The 19653-nt window shown below is 37.4% G+C and overlaps 4 protein-coding genes across 5 annotated transcripts in view; 2 read left to right on the top strand and 2 right to left on the bottom strand.

Annotated features, from left to right (window-relative positions):
• Positions 1-5751: 5751 nt before the first annotated feature.
• Positions 5752-7876, bottom strand: LOC107185660 (pinin). The gene is made up of 5 exons (XM_015573396.1): positions 7654-7876; positions 7166-7358; positions 6911-7084; positions 6546-6840; positions 5752-6464 (listed from the first exon to the last, which is right to left on the bottom strand). Exons 1-5 carry the CDS (start codon positions 7812-7814, stop codon positions 6148-6150), a joined length of 1140 nt encoding a protein of 379 aa, XP_015428882.1. The 5' UTR covers positions 7815-7876; the 3' UTR covers positions 5752-6147.
• A 1042-nt stretch (positions 7877-8918) lies between these two features.
• On the top strand, positions 8919-17666 carry LOC107185641 (DNA polymerase epsilon catalytic subunit A). The gene is made up of 27 exons (XM_015573374.1): positions 8919-9100; positions 9168-9288; positions 9375-9593; positions 9660-9892; positions 9961-10201; positions 10278-10594; positions 10670-10916; positions 10993-11545; positions 11635-12076; positions 12140-12377; positions 12447-12800; positions 12866-13080; positions 13146-13329; positions 13409-13954; positions 14028-14269; positions 14340-14544; positions 14605-14780; positions 14856-15025; positions 15094-15430; positions 15494-15683; positions 15751-15917; positions 15996-16284; positions 16361-16465; positions 16528-16799; positions 16869-17001; positions 17075-17286; positions 17357-17666. The coding sequence occupies exons 1-27, from the start codon at positions 9015-9017 to the stop codon at positions 17664-17666; spliced, it is 6804 nt and encodes a 2267-aa protein (XP_015428860.1). The 5' UTR covers positions 8919-9014.
• A 130-nt stretch (positions 17667-17796) lies between these two features.
• LOC107185657 (ATP synthase-coupling factor 6, mitochondrial-like) lies at positions 17797-18725 on the bottom strand. 2 transcript variants are annotated; one of them, XM_015573393.1, is made up of 4 exons: positions 18679-18725; positions 18203-18350; positions 17985-18115; positions 17797-17921 (listed from the first exon to the last, which is right to left on the bottom strand). In XM_015573393.1, the coding sequence occupies exons 2-4, from the start codon at positions 18343-18345 to the stop codon at positions 17902-17904; spliced, it is 294 nt and encodes a 97-aa protein (XP_015428879.1). In that variant the 5' UTR covers positions 18346-18350; positions 18679-18725; the 3' UTR covers positions 17797-17901. The 2 variants fall into 2 exon arrangements, with proteins under 2 accessions (XP_015428879.1, XP_015428880.1); XM_015573394.1 differs by lacking the exon at positions 18679-18725 and adding an exon at positions 18592-18603.
• Positions 18726-19214: 489 nt separating this feature from the next.
• LOC107185643 (ETS-like protein pointed) overlaps positions 19215-19653 on the top strand; it is a 125228-nt gene continuing 124789 nt past the window's right edge. Inside the window, exon 1 of the mRNA XM_015573377.1 lies at positions 19215-19245. The gene's annotated coding sequence lies outside the window, so the exon portion shown is untranslated. The remainder of the gene's footprint in view (positions 19246-19653) is intronic.

Below are 19653 nucleotides of genomic sequence, written 5' to 3'. Positions count from 1 at the left end.
CGATACTTGAATGGGTTTAACCGGGAGATAATTGTTAAGGTTGTGTACGTTGTGCTGTTCCTCGAGAAAGACGGTGATCGACGTGAATAACCGTAAAGGAACTCTATATCGACGTTATTTAAATAATGGACGAGTACGATCGTTTCACGATTGCGTAACTGTAGTCTTTTGCCATGCTTTTTATAAGGAATGTAACTTTTCTCACTGGGAAATATATAGTTTCCTTCAAGTTAATCAGGCGAGATTATCCCCTTTTACTCTTCCAATGCACATTGCGAAGCCGGGTATCAGGACCTGAAACAGTTAAGTCAGGTGAGTCTATCAAGCTCGAGTCAAGCGTGTAGGTGTACAATTAATGATGCAAATTACATTGAAACGTTGGAAGAATTAGATGGTAACGATGCATCCTGAACTCTCTCTCTCTCCCTCCCTTGCGCCATACTGTCGGTATAATTAAACCGAAATTTTTCCGCGTGTAACATTAATCTGCTTCCTAGCTCACGGCTCACTTGGCATCCTGAACGGTTCGAGAATACAACGGTGCTTTAGATTCCCCGCGATTCCGGCTTCTCTTCTTGGCAGGGTCGAGCGATATCTTGGACCATGGTTCTTTCCTCAGAGACAGTCCAAATGGCCTGAGACCGAACGTGCCATTGTTCTATTAGTGGAAAATAAAGGGTAGCATAAAATGTTCCAGCCTCGAAGACCAGCGATCACTTAGTTGCAGCTGAATGTTAATCTTTCCGCGGCGATCTGTTCAATTACCACGACTTCCGTGGACGCGATTCGGTAGAGAGAAAAGTTCATTCCAGAGAAAGAAGAAGAAGTCCCCGTCCGACGAGGCCTTCGAGATTTAGTTGTCCGTGCTCGCGCAATCGAGTCGACAATCGATCGAAACACAAGGTACGTATTCATTTTGATTAGTGGTTGCGAAACGCTCGATGTAATAGTTGTTAAAGCATGTAAAAGAATGTTAGAAATCCTCATAGGCGATGTTCGTAGACATAGTTCGTGTAACTCAGGGTAACATTTTGTTTCCCTTCAAGGCAATCTATATTTTTTATTTCCTTTGAAGCTTTCGGATTTTGTATTTTTGGAGAAAAAATAGTTACGGACTTCCGGATATAGGCAGTATCTTGTTAATTAACGTTTCGGTATCGGTGCATCCTTGGATCGTTAATGAAGCCAGCTGCGGGTCCCGAAAGGACATGTTCCACTTCCGGAGGACTTCAACAGGTCTTCGGATCATTTTGATCGATGTATCGAGTAAGTTTTTGGCCTTCAAAAGCGTTACACTTTGAACGATTCTTCACGTTAGAAGATGCGCGGTACATAGTTGTAAATCGTGTTTGCTCTCAGTGTTTAGTTCTTTTGCGTGGACGCCGTCTTGTAATATACGCGCGTAACTGCCGATATTGTAGTAAGCTGCGTGATTGATGCTTTCATTCCGAATAATCAAAGCCATTTCTGTATAATCGATGATAGTGCGCTCGCAATGTTTAATGAGCTGCGATATCGTTCCCAATGTATGCAAGCTTACGACTGAATTAATCGTTTCCTCTCTTGTTTTTCCAGAGAAACAATGCTCCACCGGAAAACAACGCTGTTGACACTAGACCGATAGGTTGAATTACCTGTTTTATAGCTAAGGATAGATTAAGCAGATTGACACGAACAATTTTAACAACGATCTCAGAATTCGATATATTATAATGTTTATAAATGACTTAAAAAGAAAGTATAGTTTGCCCTGATTCCACGCCTACGGGGAGTTGATCGTTATCAGTTAAAGATTAATCGAATCGATCCTTTATGTATCAACTGTAAAATGATTCGATACACGCGATTGAAATGTCGACGATATCAGACCATTCAACGCGTTGTTATTCAATAAGAAGACAAACAACTACAGTTCGCATGGAGTCGCCCTTTGTGTGGGTCGATGTGCGCGCGCGCAATCCAAGTTATAAAGGCAAACCGCTTGGCGCTGTCCAATCAGCGTCGATCGAGCGTGAAATCCCTCCTCTTCGACGAAATTAGACACCCACTCAGCGTTCCCGTCGTCACCGGCCTCGGCCACAATAACCAATGATAGTTTTTCCAATGGAAGGTAATACATATAAAGTTCCGAAGTATCCATCTTATAAACTCCTGGATACCATAAATAAGGTACTTTCAGAAGTATCCGAGTTCTCGACCATACATTTGAGCCTATTCAAAAAACAAAATACAGTGTAATTTCAAAGTGAATGAACCGCAATCTTTGTTTGTGTTCTTTAACAAAGGTGCATCAAATTTACAAATGTGGCGTACTTCCACTACGTCTATATTCTTCTTAAAGTTCCATTCAGTTTCAGTTACATCAAGGCATGATACCACATCCTGCGAGGTGACGAGACAATCTCAAGGGGGAACGGTCGTACGGATGACGTTCACGATCCGTTTCCGTGTAAAAGTCCTTCGGCTGTCGGTCTAGCTTTCGACATATAGGCGCGATCGTGTTTTTCTACTTGACGTTTAGGCGCGCATAACATTAACGAGGACCGTCGCGGCGTGACGGTCTGTCCCTTTGAAATACGAATATCCCCTTTCTACTTCTGCGGTGAGATACCCCGCCCCCGATACTCTATTACGCTAGTCAAAGGAGCGACCAAACCTGCCCGCAGGAGCTGCTTCTTTGGAAATCGTTCAGTGTCGGCTTTCTTCGTTCTCATTAAGGGTGCGCCGCTCTTATTAACCGCGGGGGGAAAAAAGGGAAGAACGTGGTGAATTCTTAAGAGAATGAAAACCGTGAGAGTAAGACACAGTTCACAGCGATGTGAGATGTAACGCTAACGAACCACTCCAGTGATAAGGACCACCTAGAAATTATGCAATATGTTTAGAAAATTGGAAGAACAAGCAAAGTCCAAACTTTATAGAGGATAAAGGTACTTCATTATACAAGTCCGTCGGTTTCACCAGATAGTTTCTCCTTCTAATATCAGAGGAGTGGACGGACATTGGCCGTGAATAGTTGTATAAATTAACACGGCAAATATACGTCAGGGCTTTGTCGGGATGGGTAGTTTCAAGCCTGATGTAAAGGTGTCCCATCGGTCTGAATGTTTGCGGCAACCCCCTTAAAATACGGTGACTTCTACTGGGTAGCGTTCAGTGTTGCGACACGCGGGCCTCGCGAACTCCGTCGCGCTCGATTACAAGCTCCGCCACGACCAACATACGCTAATAAATTAACGGGTAAATAAACCCGGTGAAGAGTAGGGTACAGTACGCCGGGTATCTGGCTCGCTTAGAATAGAATAGAATGTATTAGAAGTGCGCGCGCGCGCGATTAATGGGCCGAGATTTCCTACGGCTGGAAGCTCCGGCGTGAACCGTCGACGAGAGAATGCTCGATTTCCTCAGAACGAGGACCGGCAATCAGTCTGACGACAACGCACTTTTGCTACACTCGAAAACCACCGAAAGACGTCCACTGTAGCGAAAGACTTTCCTCCTTGTCTGAGAATCCAAATTTGTTGCGACAGAACTGAGGTTTATTGTCTGAAATCTGGCGATAAAAAGGCGTTCAGTCTCTCGAATTTCAATAACAAAGGAGATAAAAGAATGAATACTAGAAAAACAAATCGAAAACAGTCGGCCATTTTGGTGCTCACCTGGCCATCTTGGACTCACTTGAAGGTACCACGAGATATTTCGGCATGTTTTCCAGAACGTTACAAAAGTGTAGTCGTTTCAATGGACCTACCAGTTATTCAGGACCGTCGACTTGTTCGTCTATTCGGAACCTCCGAACAATAGCGTTCGGAGAAGAAGAGTGTACAGAAAGAAAAAGACCAGCACGAAAGTGGGGTGGAACGTGGTAATTAAGAAAGCGTCCCGTTCCTTTCGTCTGGAGGCGAGTCAAGCCACGTTTTCCATTCGGGTGTACAAATAGCTCGGATACCCCCGACCCCTGTCGGCTTCTCTTATGTCTCCGCGACGCTGCGCGTCGCGCCGCGTTGCGTCGCACGCTTCATGCTTCCGCGCTATCCGATGTTGAGCGTCGTCGGTCTTTGTTTTTTAATCTATTTCCTTTTTCACTTCGAACCAGCATAATACGCGAGCAATGTCGTATATTCATTCTGACTACTACGTAAGGTTCTTTTCCTGGGAATCTATCATTCGTCCGTTAAACGGTTTGTTTTTTCTAAAACGCTAGCAACTGCAAAAAATGTTCAATGTAATTTCTTTTCTATCATGGGAAATGAATTTGAATACTCAAGTCACGTGACGCTTTTTTCCTTGAAAATATAACGGTTTGAATTCGATAGAAATCATTTCGAATTCCGTTTGGAATTACGTCTGTCTGATATAGTGAATAATTTTTAATTGTATTTAGGTAGAGTTTTTGTAAAAAGGTTACTATTTACCATTCCAAGTGTCTATTTCAACGCGGTTTAGGGTAAGAGAAGGATGGAGGATAGAGACGACGGCGCAGAAACGCATTAGCCATATTCCGAGGTTGCATGGCGGAACGCCCCTTTCATGCCATCCCCTCCTGTTCACGAATATTACCGGGAAGATAGAAAGACCCAGCGAATCTTCCTTGGAAACTTTGGAACCACGTCCTACGTGTAAATTGGTTAACGAATTGCCACGTTTAATCTCACTTCCTTCCATTGCCTCCTTTTTCCGTTCCTAGATCAAGTATGCAATGGGACACATACCCTGTGAGAATGCCTCAAATTTTATCGAATCTGATTGCCGTTCCTTAGAGAACAGCGAGAACATCAACAGTGAAAAAAAGGTCTACCAATTCTACTTTACCAAGCATGTATAGTTTCCAAATTAAGTAACAGATTATTCATTCACCGTCAGTTGTTAATTAGACCATTGTCGAGGTGCAATATAACATAAACATATGTTGTATATGCATACGCAGTGAAGTATGCTCTCTATCTGATAGAACCATTCCCGGAAGACCTATCGATAATGTACTTATCGATCGAGAACTACAAATGTTTTCATCATGCCAACTAAAGTTATAATTCCCGCGAAAGACGAATTGATCATGGATGATTGCTTGGAAAAATGACAAGGAAATATTGTTGTAAATGTTGATTTGTACAGAATTGGGTGATGTGATCAGGATTGTCCTATGAATGCAAGGGAAACGTCTGAACGATGGTCATTCTCTTAAAAAGATAATAAGTACTGAATCCGTCATATTGAGTTATTAACTGAATTGTTAAAAAATCTGTAAAGTTTTACATAAAATCGGTAAAAATATTTATGAAATACACATGAAGTAGTTGTATGTATACATAAAAGGGTTCTCAGTTGAAGTTATTCCTATGCATTCATTAATTTTGTTTATCCCTTTTAATGTTGTTCATTTTATAAAGAATAGAGATGCAGACTTTTACTCTATGTAGTAAGACAGAGAGCAACTCAAATACTTACTATTAGTATTGCTATATTAAGAAATTATTTGCATATCTGATACGTATGCGACACGTTTTCCTTATTATGTATCATCTATAATTAAAAGAACGCAAATGTACAAATTTGCATAAAAATTCAAGTTATGCTATATCATCAGTTGTTAGAATCCATACATTTTATTCTACCATACACGTAAAGCATTAAAATGCTTATTTAACGATTCTCTTTGTCGTATATGTATTAAAAGACAGACATTGTTACAAAGAAAACAATGAACGGACTATTATACACAATTTTCCAATCTAAAAATCTTTTCACCTGTTTTATGGTACTTTATCGACATACTTATTCTTCCACCGCGTTACTTCGTTCTACTCAGGATGTGGGTGTTACTTAAGTGATACGCTACAAGTAGCCATAATACAAATGTGTACCATTTAAAAAATATGGGATTTCGATAAACGGTTACTATTCTCTTATACCTACGAAAAATTTGAACGAGACTCGTCGGCCGACGCAAGATGAAAAAATGAGTATGCAATTTGATGAAGGGAATGAATTTATCTGTATGAGAACAAGTAGAAAGTGACAATTCTTTCGAAAAATTGTAAAATTTATCCACACGCGTCAAGTATCGAGTAAGAAAAACTCCATCTTTTCCTTCGTTGGACCACCCAATGTACGTAATATGTACAAGCATCGTAAGTACATTTAATACTAGCCATTATTTTCATCTTTTGCTTCATCTACTTGTACTTCCTCCTTCTTTTCAACCTCATTCGAATTATTATCGTAGTTTTCATCCTTCTCAGATTTCACTGAGACATCCGCCGTTTCATTATTTTCTGACTCCGAATTCTTCTCTGGATTCGGATCACGATTCTCCTCACCCTCTTCCGCAGACTGTTGGACCTCCGTTGTCGCATTCAGCGATGTCGTTCCATCAAAGTTTTGTTGGTGTTTTCCAAGACCTACTTGTACTTCGATTAACTCCAACTCCTCGACTAATGCTTTCTCTCTTCTTTCAATCTCCTCTGTAATATAATAAGGACATTAATGAGTAATAAGAACAGTTAATTTATTGTCAATAACAGGTTCATTCTGAACGTGCATACCATGAAGTTCCTTTGCAGATTCGGCCAGAAGAATGTCAGTTTGTGGATGTTTACGCTTTGGTGCATAATAAATAGGTGGCTGAGCACGGGTTTTTATAAACGAAGCGAGTGGTAATTGTGCAGCACGCCAATCCTGGAACTGCCGACTGCGCGCCAATTTTACTTCCAATGCGCGTACTTCGGCTAATTGTCGTTTACGCGACAAGAACAACTGTTGCCTTTCCCTTCGTAATTCTTCCTTCTCCCTTCTTCGAGCCTCTTCCACTCTTGCCTCCACTTCTGCCTTTTTATCTTCCTATAAAAAAATACAATAGTTACAGCAATGTTAACAAGGAGTATGTGTGTTATGCTTATCAAACGTGTACCTTTGCTTTAAGTTTGGTTTCTTCTTGTCGAAATTTCTGCAGGGTGCCTAACAGAGCACCAAACATTCGTTTATTTCTTTGTCTACTTCTTTCATCTATTCTTTCTCTTCTGATAACTTCCTGCCTAGATGGGATTTCTCTCGGGGTTGCTATTACCCTTGAAGACACAGCTGGCTGAAATGAATATTAGACAGTAACATCTGAAAATATCTTAGAAAATGAAAATAGTAATTATTGTATTTTATATAATTATACCTTAATAACAGTATCATCTTCATCTGCACTATCATCAGCATTGGAAGGAACTCTTGCACTTAAACGACTGAAAACTGTCTTTGGTTCTCCATTTGATCCCTGCCATCGACGTTTTCCACCAGATAATTCATTATTGACAAAGTCTGATACAACACGCCTTCTATCTTCTTGCAATGGCCTCTTTTGCGATAGCCTACCAAATTACATTAGAGATTGTATACAACATAATAATGGAGGCATTTAGATTAAAAAATCAGTTTATCTTAATGACACCTTACAATATCAGCTACAAAATTAAGGCATCAATTTACACAGATCTCAGTAAAATGATCCAAAGAGTCTTGAATGTAAGAGATAGGTTATGTTTGTAGACAACAGTGTTTTATTGTATGATTAATGAATTATTGAATAAAATTTGTTTTTTAGAATGTACACATCTTTTGGGTGTTTTCAGGGGACATTTCATAGAGAATTATCATGAATTTAACCTGGGTGGCGGTTGTACTGGACCATTTTCTCCGTCGGGAAGATCCCGGCCGAGGATTTTCCGAATACTTCGATCAAGTCCCCGAAGACCATCCCGGGCCGCTTCTAACTGTGCTTCTAATCTATCGGCGCCCCAGGCCTCCTGTGCATCTAATTTTCTCATCTATTTAATTTCGCCACGTTCACTGAAACCACAAAACTAATTTATTTAACAAGCCACAACGATTGTTGTCGGCCCGCATCACTGTCGTTGGAGCCACCTACAATTTCGTTCCCTTTTTCCTAATCGATAAGCCTTGAGATTTTTCCTATGCTCATGGATCACGGATCTAGTAAATTTCTGATGGGGCCGTGCTAATTATATGGGGTAATTGAATAATGATATAGCTAGCCATTAAATGAAATAAAAAACCGTTTTTTGTGATCAAATCACGAGTGATTCACAAGTAGCAGTTCACATCATCTCTAGTGAGAACGTGGGGTCGCGGAGCCCCCGGTGGAGGCGCCATAGACCTTGCGCGGTGAGAGCGTGGGGTCACGGAGCCCCGATGGAGGCGCCATAGACCCTGCACGGAGGCCCCGGTGGAGGCGCCATTAATCGCGTGGGGAGAGACCATGGGGTCGCGGAGCCCCCATTGGAGGCGCCATGACCCTGCGCGGTGAGAGCGTGGGGTCACGGAGCCCCGGTGGAGGCGCCTTTGATCACGTGGGCTGAGAATTTGGGGTCACGGAGCCCCCGAATCATGCTGAAGAGACCCCGTGTGTGTGAGATGTATGATGTACATTAGAATTTCAACGATTTATAAATAAAAGTACACATGGCTGAACTCAACGATAAATTTATTAATAAAATTATTTACAAAACTTAGGATCGATAAATTAAACATTAATACTGAACATCTGAAATAATCAATAAATTATTAACAAACTTCAGTATTCAAAATTAACGCGCAAAACTACAATCAAGTCCCGACATACATATTTATTTATCGTGTATATCTTATATGACGGATATTGTTTGGAATTTATACATATGTTTATGTTTATATATTTTAAATTTTATATTAAATATTTAAATAAATAGATAAAGTATAGCATTGTATTTTATTGTCTCTCAACGCAGAAACAACGTGTGTGTTGGCCTTTTTACCATGTGACACCCTGTATGTGTACAAGTAGCTGAAAGAAAGGATCTATTGGCGGGCAAATTACAACCTGTACACGCTGTACGCATCGTATTCGAATACCGCAATGCCGTTATAAATAACAACTTCGTCTTTCCGTTTATGGCATTATAATACTTTAATAATGGTTCACAAAGAATAGTTTGAAATCTATTTTATACAACTGACGCTTGTACAACATGACAAGTTTACGGAATACAGGAAGATATCAAGCTAATAGGTTCAATAGAAAGAATGATCAGAATCAAGAAGGAAATCCATCAGGGTACTGTTTTTAATTATATGTTTTTTTTATTATACATAAAATATTCTATTCTCTTTGTATTTTTTAGGGAGGCATCAGGGGGAAGATTAAATGAAGTTAATAAGAACACCAAAATAGATACTTTATATGGATTTCATAGGGTAACTGATATAAAAGAAAGAACAGGATTTCTTATTAATATGCATGCAGTAAGTTGTAATGTAATAGTTGCCTTCAGTGAAAGTTGAATCAAAGTATGATACTACTTCTTATATTATGTTACTTATCATTACAGACAGAGATTATAGAGGATGATAAAAGACTGCTAAGTGGAATAGACTACTACTTTCTCGAAGCAGACTGCACCAGATTTAAGATTTCTTATCCATATTGCCCATATTTTTATATCTTATGTAAAAAGGACACCTATGAAGAAGTTTCCAATGGTTTAAACAAGAAGTACAGTGGGCAAATACATAAAGTAGACACAGTCTACAAAGAAGATCTTGATCTGGTATGACGAATTAAAAGATATGAAAAAAGTTGAAAACACTAATAATATATCATCACCTTTTTGTAGCCAAATCATTTAATTGGTTTAAAACAAAAGTACCTTAAACTGTCCTTTGTGAACACTGTGGACATGACTAAAATTAGACGTGATATTATGAAAGCTGTAAAAGTAAATAAAGAGAGAGCAAAGAGTCACACTTATTATACAGATATGCTATCAACTGTGTTGAATCCAGATCAGGAAGTGGGAGATCCTAAGAAGCAAATTATAGACTTTACAGATAATATTCTTGATATTAGGTATCTATTCAATATTGTTATATCTTGTGCTTAACACTATGTATATTCTTACATGTATATTTTTGCAGGGAATATGATGTGCCACATCATGTACGGGTATCTATAGACATGAAAATCTTTTGTGGTAACTGGTACTCTGTAAAAACAAGAGGGAATGAAACACCAATCATAACTAGGAGAGAAGACATCATCGAACCACCTGAGCCAATTGTCCTTGCTTATGATATTGAAACCACAAAGCTTCCTCTGAAATTTCCAGATGCTAATACAGATCAAATCATGATGATATCATACATGATTGATGGACAAGTACTTTTATCTTACCAGCTATTTGTTACAATATTCTGTTGTATATTATATTATTGTTTTATATATTCGACTTTAGGGATACTTGATAACGAATAGAGAAATAATTTCAAGCGATATTGAAGATTTTGAGTACACACCGAAACCAGAATTTGAGGGATTCTTTACTGTTTTCAATGAGGCCAATGAAAAAGCGTTAATAAAAAGATTCTTTGATCATATAAATGACATTCGGCCACATATATTTGTAACATATAACGGTGACTTTTTCGATTGGCCGTTTGTAGAAACTAGAGCAGCTGTCCATAATATGGAAATGAAAGACAGAATCGGATTTTCCAAAGGTCGAGATGGAATTTATAGTTGTAGACCATCTATGCACATGGATTGCTTGTGGTAATTTATAATTGAAATTGTCGCGTCTAATATTATGCAGAATACTGTTCTTAATTTTCTACTTTTAATATACAGTTGGGTAAGACGCGATTCATACTTACCTGTAGGCTCTCAAAGTCTAAAAGCTGTTGCAAAAGCAAAACTTAGATATGATCCAGTGGAACTGGATCCCGAAGATATGTGTAGATTAGCAGCTGAAGAGCCAAAGACTCTTGCAAGCTATTCAGTTTCTGATGCAGTTGCAACATATTATTTGTATCAGAAATATGTTCACCCTTTCATATTTGCATTGTGCACTATTATTCCTATGGAACCGGATGAAGTAAGTTCTTGGGCATAATGCGCAATGCATGTATTACAAATTTCTGTTTACAAATATTATATTTATTTATTTTTAGGTACTTAGGAAAGGATCTGGAACGTTATGTGAATCTCTTTTGATGGTACAGGCCTTTCAAGCTAACATTATATTTCCTAACAAACAAGAAGCAGAGCTAAGCAAATTTACAAGAGATGGTCATTTGTTGGATCAAGAGACCTATGTAGGAGGACACGTAGAAGCTCTTGAATCTGGTGTTTTCAGAGCTGATATTCCTTGTCGATTTAAGATAGTACCAAGTGCAGTGGACGAACTAGTAAATGGAGTGGAGAATGCTTTAAAGTACACTATACAAGAAGAAGAAAAAGTTCCAATGGAAATGGTCACGAACTTCGATGAAGTAGTTCAGGAAATCAAAGTAAAGCTCGAGGCTTTGAGAAGTCAGCCTCTGAGATTGGAAAACCCCGTGATTTATCACTTAGACGTCGGTGCTATGTATCCAAACATTATTTTAACTAATCGTCTCCAACCATCCGCCATGGTAGATGAAACTGTTTGCGCTGCGTGCGATTATAACAAGCCACGAGCTTTGTGTCAAAGACGTATGGAATGGATGTGGAGAGGAGAATATTGTAAGTTGAAAAGGCACAAAAATAATAATGCAGTAATAAGACATAGTATCTTAAATATATCATTTTCTTAATTATTTTATTAATTTCAGTGGCCGCGAGTTTAAGTGAATACCAGAGAATGCAACAACAATTGGAAACCGAAAAATTTCCACCACAGTTTCCTGGTGGTGTACGGCGAGCCTATCATGAATTGTCTAAGGAAGAACAAGCTATGTACGAGAAAAAAAGACTTTCAGAATATTGTAGAAAAGTTTATAAGAAAGTGAAAATTACAAGAACGGAGGAGAGAACGCAAACGATTTGTCAGAAAGAGAATTCCTTTTATGTCGACACTGTTAGAGCATTCAGAGACAGGAGATACGAATATAAAGCGCTTACTAAAGTTGCCAAGCAACAGGTAACAGCAGCGTTAGTAAAGGGTGACGCAGGCGATATTAAGTCTGCCAAAAATCGAGAAGTACTTTATGATTCATTGCAACTCGCTCACAAATGTATTTTGAATTCCTTTTACGGTTACGTCATGAGAAAAGGGTAGATATTTATTTTTATGTTTTTATCTGCGATTAGAAGTATTAACCACTGTTTTTATTTCAGCTCCCGATGGTTTAGTATGGAAATGGGTGGTATAGTATGTTACACGGGAGCACACATTATCATGAAAGCTAGAGAAATTATAGAACAGGTTGGACGTCCACTGGAATTGGATACGGATGGGATTTGGTGCGTTTTACCCGCTTCTTTTCCTGATAACGTAGTTGTTCACACGACTCATCCAAAAAAATCGAGGCTTACAATATCTTATCCCAATGCTATTCTTAACTTTATGGTGAAAGTAAGTCGTATCTACAATAATGTTGATTTTTTCGTTACCAAAATTTATAGTTACGCATTCTATTTACAGGACCAATTTACTAACGCCGCATACCATGAGCTCGTCGACCGTGAAAATTTAACTTACAAAGTTAGAAGTGAGAATTCTATATTTTTCGAGGTCGACGGGCCTTACTTGGCTATGGTACTGCCCGCTGCAAAGGAAGAAGGAAAGAGATTAAAGAAGCGATACGCTGTCTTTAATTTTGACGGTTCATTGGCTGAGCTGAAAGGGTTTGAAGTAAAGAGAAGAGGTGAGCTTCAACTAATTAAAATTTTCCAGACATCTGTTTTTGAATCCTTCCTGAAAGGGAGCACATTGGAGGAATGCTATGCGTCTGTAGCCAAGGACGCTGATTATTGGCTGGACGTTCTTTACAGCAAGGTAGATAGAAATTCCTTTGATTTTATTAAACAAGTTTGAAAAACATAAAGTAAAAATATATTCAGTGTGCAGATATGCCAGATACAGAACTGTTTGAACTCATATCTGAAAATAAATCTATGTCGCGTAAATTGGAGGACTACGGGGCACTCAAGTCTACATCTATTTCCACTGCTAAAAGATTGGCCGAATTTTTGGGTGATCAGATGGTGAAAGATGCTGGTTTGGCGTGTAAATACATTATTGCTAATAAGCCCCCAGGTGCACCAGTTACGGAACGGTAATAATTCATCTTTGTTGGTTTAAATAAATAATTTCATATTAATATTATTTATGAAATTGTAGAGCAATACCGTTGGCGATCTTCCAGTCGGAACCAGCAATTAGAAGACACTATTTGCGCAAATGGTTGAAAGATCCTGGTTTACAAAGTGACGATATAAGACAAATTTTGGATTGGGGTTACTACATTGAACGACTTGGAAGTGCTATTCAGAAGATTATTACCATTCCAGCTGCAATGCAAGGAGTACTTGATATTTTTTATGTACATCATTAACTTTATTTGAGTTATTTATAGTTATAAAAGAATAGTATCTTTTTTTCAGCTTTCCAATCCCGTGCCTAGAGTAAAACATCCAGATTGGTTGCACAAGAGAGTAATGGAGAAGAATGCAACGCATAGGCAAAAAAAAATTACAGATATATTTTCAGCAGTACCAAGAAATCAAGATCAGGGCGACGATGCCGAAGAAGCAGGTCCATCAGAGCCACGAGATATTGAAGATATAGCAGGTGGAGAACAACTGTTTAAGCGTCCAGTACCAGTAGTTAATAAAAGAAAGAGACAATCTGAGGGGGAGGCGGAAAAGAATAAGAATAAGAGTTGGAGGGACGTTTTGGGTTCACCGCCTCCAATGGGAACGACAAAAGAAGAAAGACTTGAATGGTTGAAGTTCCATAAACAGAAATGGGCTCATCAAGCTAAACAAAGAGGTGAACATCAAAAGAGCAAAAAGACTAAAAGGTCTGCGGAAGACCAAACTGAAGTTAGCTGGGGCGTTACAAGAGCGAATACCAATACAGCCACTTTAGGCGGTTTTCTGAGACGAGCTCAAAAAAAATTGATCACTTCGCCGTGGCAAATTATTCAGGTAAAAATTAATTCATTTCTTTTAGTTTCGACCTCAAACATTTACCTCATAATTAAATAAATAAATTCTTTAGATATCCCCAACAAATGAGCCCGGTTTATTCAGATTGTGGGTACTTGTCGACGAAGATCTTCACCAATTACGTCTTATAATACCCCGTATATTTTACGTAAATACACGAAAACCCAAACCTGATCCAGAACCGGGTACAAAAGTATCTTGGACGAGAAGCTCGAAAGTATTACCTCGTTCACGACCAATACATAATTTGTATCGGTACTCTGTTCCAGAAGCACAGTTCCAAATGCACAGTCAGTAAGTTACATTTGTTCTTGTTTTCTAAGATTTACACTAAAATTGTGTAATTTTCATACATCATTTATAGAGAGCTGTTAGAAGATTTAAGTAAACCGGAAATCGAAGGAATTTACGAAACGCAAATGTCATTAGAGTTCAGAGCTATTCTTCAATTAGGATGCGTTTGCACAGTGGATCCCAAGGCAGCTCGTAAGATACCTGATGGTGCAGATACTTTTACCTTAGATCAATTGGAATTCAAGAGTATCGCTGTACAACCGTATCTGAAGAATGTAATGCACATTTATTTTTGTATATATCTTATTTTGAAAACTGACGAGTATTTTATTTAGGTCCATGCAATTAATTATATTTTCTTGTACCATCATTGGAGTTCTAATCATCAAAGAGCGTTTTGGGGCCTTTTTCTAAATGCGAGTAAGAGATGTCATATATTTGTCTTAGACTCGGTGTCGTCAAATCAAATGCGTAATATGAACGCACTATACAGTCAGGAACGAAGCACGGCGTAAGACTTATAAATTGCGACTAGCATTTTTACTTGAGTTAGAAATAGAATCAATATAGACTGTTTAACTTGTAGTATATCCATGAACGGAGAAGACAAAGTAAACGTTTTACCGGAATCAATGCAATTTACTCTAAGATTTGAAACCAATTTTCAACAACTTTGTCGACTTTTGCAAGCAGCTTTAACTGTATATAAAAACGAAGGACATGGTGCAACAATAGTCATTACACAAACCGCTATAGGTAAACTATAATAGAACTTCATCCATCACTGTTCAAAGAATAATCTTTTTGACATGTTTCTGTTTTAGATAAAACAGCATTGATAACTCAAATGCCTTTACTTAATGATTTCCCGTTGATTGATACCCATGTACAAGATATTGAAAATTTATATAGTACACTGGAGTGGCAGAAAGTTGCTGCAACGATAATGATACGTCATTACTTCAAGAGTCAACAAATTATCGAACTGATGACAGAACAGTGTAGATTCTTCTATGTACCTATTGGAAACATTCCTGCAGATCCCACAGTCTTTGCTGCAGACTTGTTTTATGCTAGACATTTGCAGAAAAATAACTTTGTGTTATGGTGTTCTCCTACAGAGAAACCTGATTTAGGAGGCAGTGAGAACGACGACAATAGGTTGTAATTATATTATTACTTAATTTGAACCTATTGCATTTTTTTCAATGCATATATTTATAGATTATTGACCGACTTTGAAGAAAGTTCCCATTGTGCTGCAAACAATCCTGGTACATACTCCAGCGTATGCATTGAATTGGAAATAGAAAGCTTGGCAGTGAATACTTTGTTACAATATCATCATATTCATGATATTGATGGAACAAGTTCCTTTGTTGCGTTTCATAATCAACAGATGGCATCTGTTCAAGTATGTGAAGCTTTTTATGCAACACCAATTATAAAACATATCGAAATTACGCATGATGTTTTTATAGGAATTGGCAACGGGTGATTCTACGGAAAGTGTAATTCCTAGCTATGATGAAACTGCACTTTGTAGTCCTGCCTTTCGAATATTGCGAAGTATGGTGAATGCATGGCTATTGGACGTTTCAGTTTATAAAAATGTATTTGCGGATTATCAAATTATTCACTTTTATAGGTGACTTCAACTTTTAGTACTTTCAACATGGTACTTTAAGTTTAAATAATCACATATTATAAATTCATATTGTTTTAGGTGGTTGCGTTCATCTAATGCTTTACTTTATGACCCTGCTTTACAAAGAACTTTGCACAGTTACATGAAAAAATTATTTATACAATTGTTGGCTGAGTTTAAAACATTAGGTTCAATTATCATTTTCGCAAATTTTAATAAAATCATTCTGTGCACCAAGAAAAGAACAGTGAGCGATGCAGTGGGTTATATGGAATTTGTTGTCCAAACGATACGTAATAAAGAAATCTTTCATAGCATTGAAATCACTTTTGAACAGTGTTGGGAATATTTAATATGGCTTGATGTTGTAAGTAAAATTGACTTCAATCTTACAGTAATTAACATTTGAGTATAATTAAAAATACAATTGTATAATTTATTAGCATAATCATGCTGGCGTGAAAGGAAAATTACCAAAGGATTTGGACGAAAACACTGAAACAAATATTCTCAATGATGATATGGATAATGAGGATAATGATAATTCGGTAGGTTATATATTGCTTGTCTAATTAGTGTAAGATATTACTAAATATTCCTGTCTATTTAGCCCGAAATAGTGATGAAATGGAATTTGATGGAATGTTTACCAAAAGAGTCTGCATGTCAGTCGAGTTTTAGTGCTATAATAGCGGGTTACATAAACGCCATTTATCAATTCATGATTGAAAACGAACAACTGAGTTGTACTATAAGACCTAGAAGAAAATCTACTAGCTTAAGTCAAAGCTTATCGGCGCAGTTAGGATTAGGATCACTCGAGAATACGGCAGACTTCGCTAAGAAACTGATATCTGGAGATTTGTCTCAGAAACTTTTCCAGTAAGAATTTTTTTGTATTGGTTTAGTAAACATAAATGACACTTTATATTTAATCTAACTATATTGCAGTATTGTACAGAAAATATACAAGAAACTTCCTGAGAAAGAATTAACTATTCAAGAGTATCCAAACTTGGATTTAAATGGTAAAGAAAGTAAAAAAATTAATCCTGCTTTGGAGTTAATTAAGTCAGTTTGTAAGGTACTTAAATACACATTTACTTATCTTAAATTTGTTCATGAAAGAAACCGTACACAGGCAAGTTTAATTGTAGGTCTTATCCTTGGACAAAGAAATTAACAACGAAGTATATAATTTGCAAAATAATATGTTACGATTGGTTAGAATTGGTAGCTTCAGTGATGCAGTTGAATGGAAAGATCCGTGCGTTTCATTAATTTTACCCGAAATTATTTGTAAAGCATGCAATCATACAAGAGATATCGATCTTTGTAAAGATAATTTTTGCGTAATGGAGGATGACAGGTATGCATTATTGTACAAGAAGTTAATAAATCATGACTACAAATTACATGTCATATTTCTGTTTATACAGATATCTGTGGAAATGCCCTCTTTGCAGCATGAGCTATGATAATGAAGAAATAGAATACCTTCTGATAGATGTATTAAATCGAAAAAGTATGGGTTACATGTTGCAAGATTTACAATGCCGTAAATGTAATGAAATTAAAAGAGAAAACATGAACGAACTCTGTTCCTGTTCTGGGGATTTCAAAACTTTAATTCCCAAAAATGAAATAGTAAAGTTTGTGAAGATATGTAAATCTGTTGCTATGAAGTGTAACATGGAAACATTAATGGAAACAGTTGAAAACACAAAACTTTTGATAGATGCCGCCTAGTTTAGAGATTCTGTGTTCCTGTACCTAAATTGATTTGCTTTGAACTGTATGTATTTATTCTATCATTAATTATTTTTAATTTAAATATCTCTATTAAGGATGATGGAATTTAATATACTTACATTTATAATTTCACATATTTATGTATTTTTACAACTGAATACTTAAAATTAATTATAACAAGATCAATACAGTTGTTCTAAATGTATGTCTTCATACAGATTGTTTGACGGACTTACTTTTCTACCACTCCATCTGAAAGTTCATATTTTCAAATTCACAATAAACAAAAATTTTGTCTTTTTAAGAATTGCATACCCTTAAATTGGATCTTTGGGAACTCCATCATATTGGTACTACTTGAACCACTGTACTGTCTAGCAAGTCTCTCAAGTTCAGCCTTTCTTTCTTTTTCAATTTCAGGAGTAGGATCAACTATCTTTCCACCACTAAATGTTAATTTAACATTACTAAGTTTATTTCTATTCTATTTTATTATTATTAATATAAATTTCATACAATGAAAATCTACTTACACACTCTTAGATTTGTATTCATGGATTTTATCAATGAACAGTTGTTGAATTGGATCACTTGCCTTTTGCAATGCTGGGGCAACAATACCAATGTTACGTTTTAAAATCTTTGGCAAACTGGTAGCTAGACGTTTGGTAAGCATCTTGTCTTAAAAAGTAACGTATAATGTTTAGTTAATCCCGGTACAAGGAGGACATCAAATGATAAATGGCATAAACACTACTGATTGTATTAATTTTACAAAAGAATCGTACACCATTCACTTATAAGAGTTAAATCTTCAAGTAAATAACTAATAAAACAATTATTGAACTTCTCTTACGTAATAAAACTCTATATATCGAGTAAGTAGGTTATGTTCATTTTAATGAAAATATAAAGAACGTACAATAATGATGGTACCGAAGTTTTACCTAAATACTGTTGTAAGTTCTAATACAATTTTTAATTATTGGAAGTAAAGCATTATTCTTACTTTTTACTTAGTACACCGTTTTGGTATCACCCGTCGATAATGACCACCTTAAAATATGTAATAGATTGTAGAGTGGTTTCTAACTTATACTATATGACAAAACAAGGATCATCCCTATGCTACAATCTGATTGGTTATGTAGTGATATGTAGTGTTGCACGGGTTTAATTCATTATAAACAGACAGTACGAGAGTCGGTTTACCATCTATCTATTCATAATCCTCGACCAAAGTGCTGCTCCAGCGGAAAAAATGGAGTTTGAGAACGAATCACGGCACGAAATTCGTACGCTCATCACCGATTGGTCGACGAGACATTTCCGCGGGAGGTGGGGAGGTGGATACCGCTCTCGGTTTCATTCATGAACAGCAGGACTGCAGCCATAATACATTTGTAATCTGTATTGTGTACGGGTAGACCGCGTTAGTGCTGCCGATGTGCGTGCGCCTCACAGTCGTACACGTGATTCTTGTTTTGTGTTCGGTTCTCTTTTTGTGTTTTTCGTGTGCATTATCTGACTGCTCGACATTGCCGTGTTTCCCATTGGATTTTACGTCGAAAAACAGGTAAGCAAAACGTGTTAACCTGCGCGCTTTTTGTGTGGTTGGAGCGCGCGAACGGGAATCTTCAAAACTTTCGAACAAACCAAACTTTTAAATACGGATTTATTAATAAGAAAAGAACGGGAAAAGGGAATACGAACGCGTGGTTGCCTCTTACGAAAGGGTAGAATATAAGCGTCACGAGAAAAGCGTACGCCTACGTATGGACAGGCCTATATTTGTTTTGACTGAGTGTTCACTGGCTACTTTGCATCCCACGGACAATCGGAAATGCTGACAAGACGAATGCATACTTCAATTCGAGATATATGCATGTAGAGGGCTCATCTGTTGCACATCGTTTGACAAGATCAGGTTCTCTATTGTTTGTTTGTACCGGCTACATAGTCAGTGAAGTATTCTCATTCTGTA

The sequence above is a fragment of the Dufourea novaeangliae genome, unplaced genomic scaffold (assembly GCF_001272555.1).
Source record: "Dufourea novaeangliae isolate 0120121106 unplaced genomic scaffold, ASM127255v1 scaffold70, whole genome shotgun sequence".
In the NCBI taxonomy this organism is placed as follows: Eukaryota; Metazoa; Arthropoda; class Insecta; order Hymenoptera; family Halictidae; genus Dufourea; species Dufourea novaeangliae.
The sequence above is the reverse complement of the archived record's forward strand: the minus strand, read 5'-3'. Positions and strand labels throughout refer to the sequence as shown.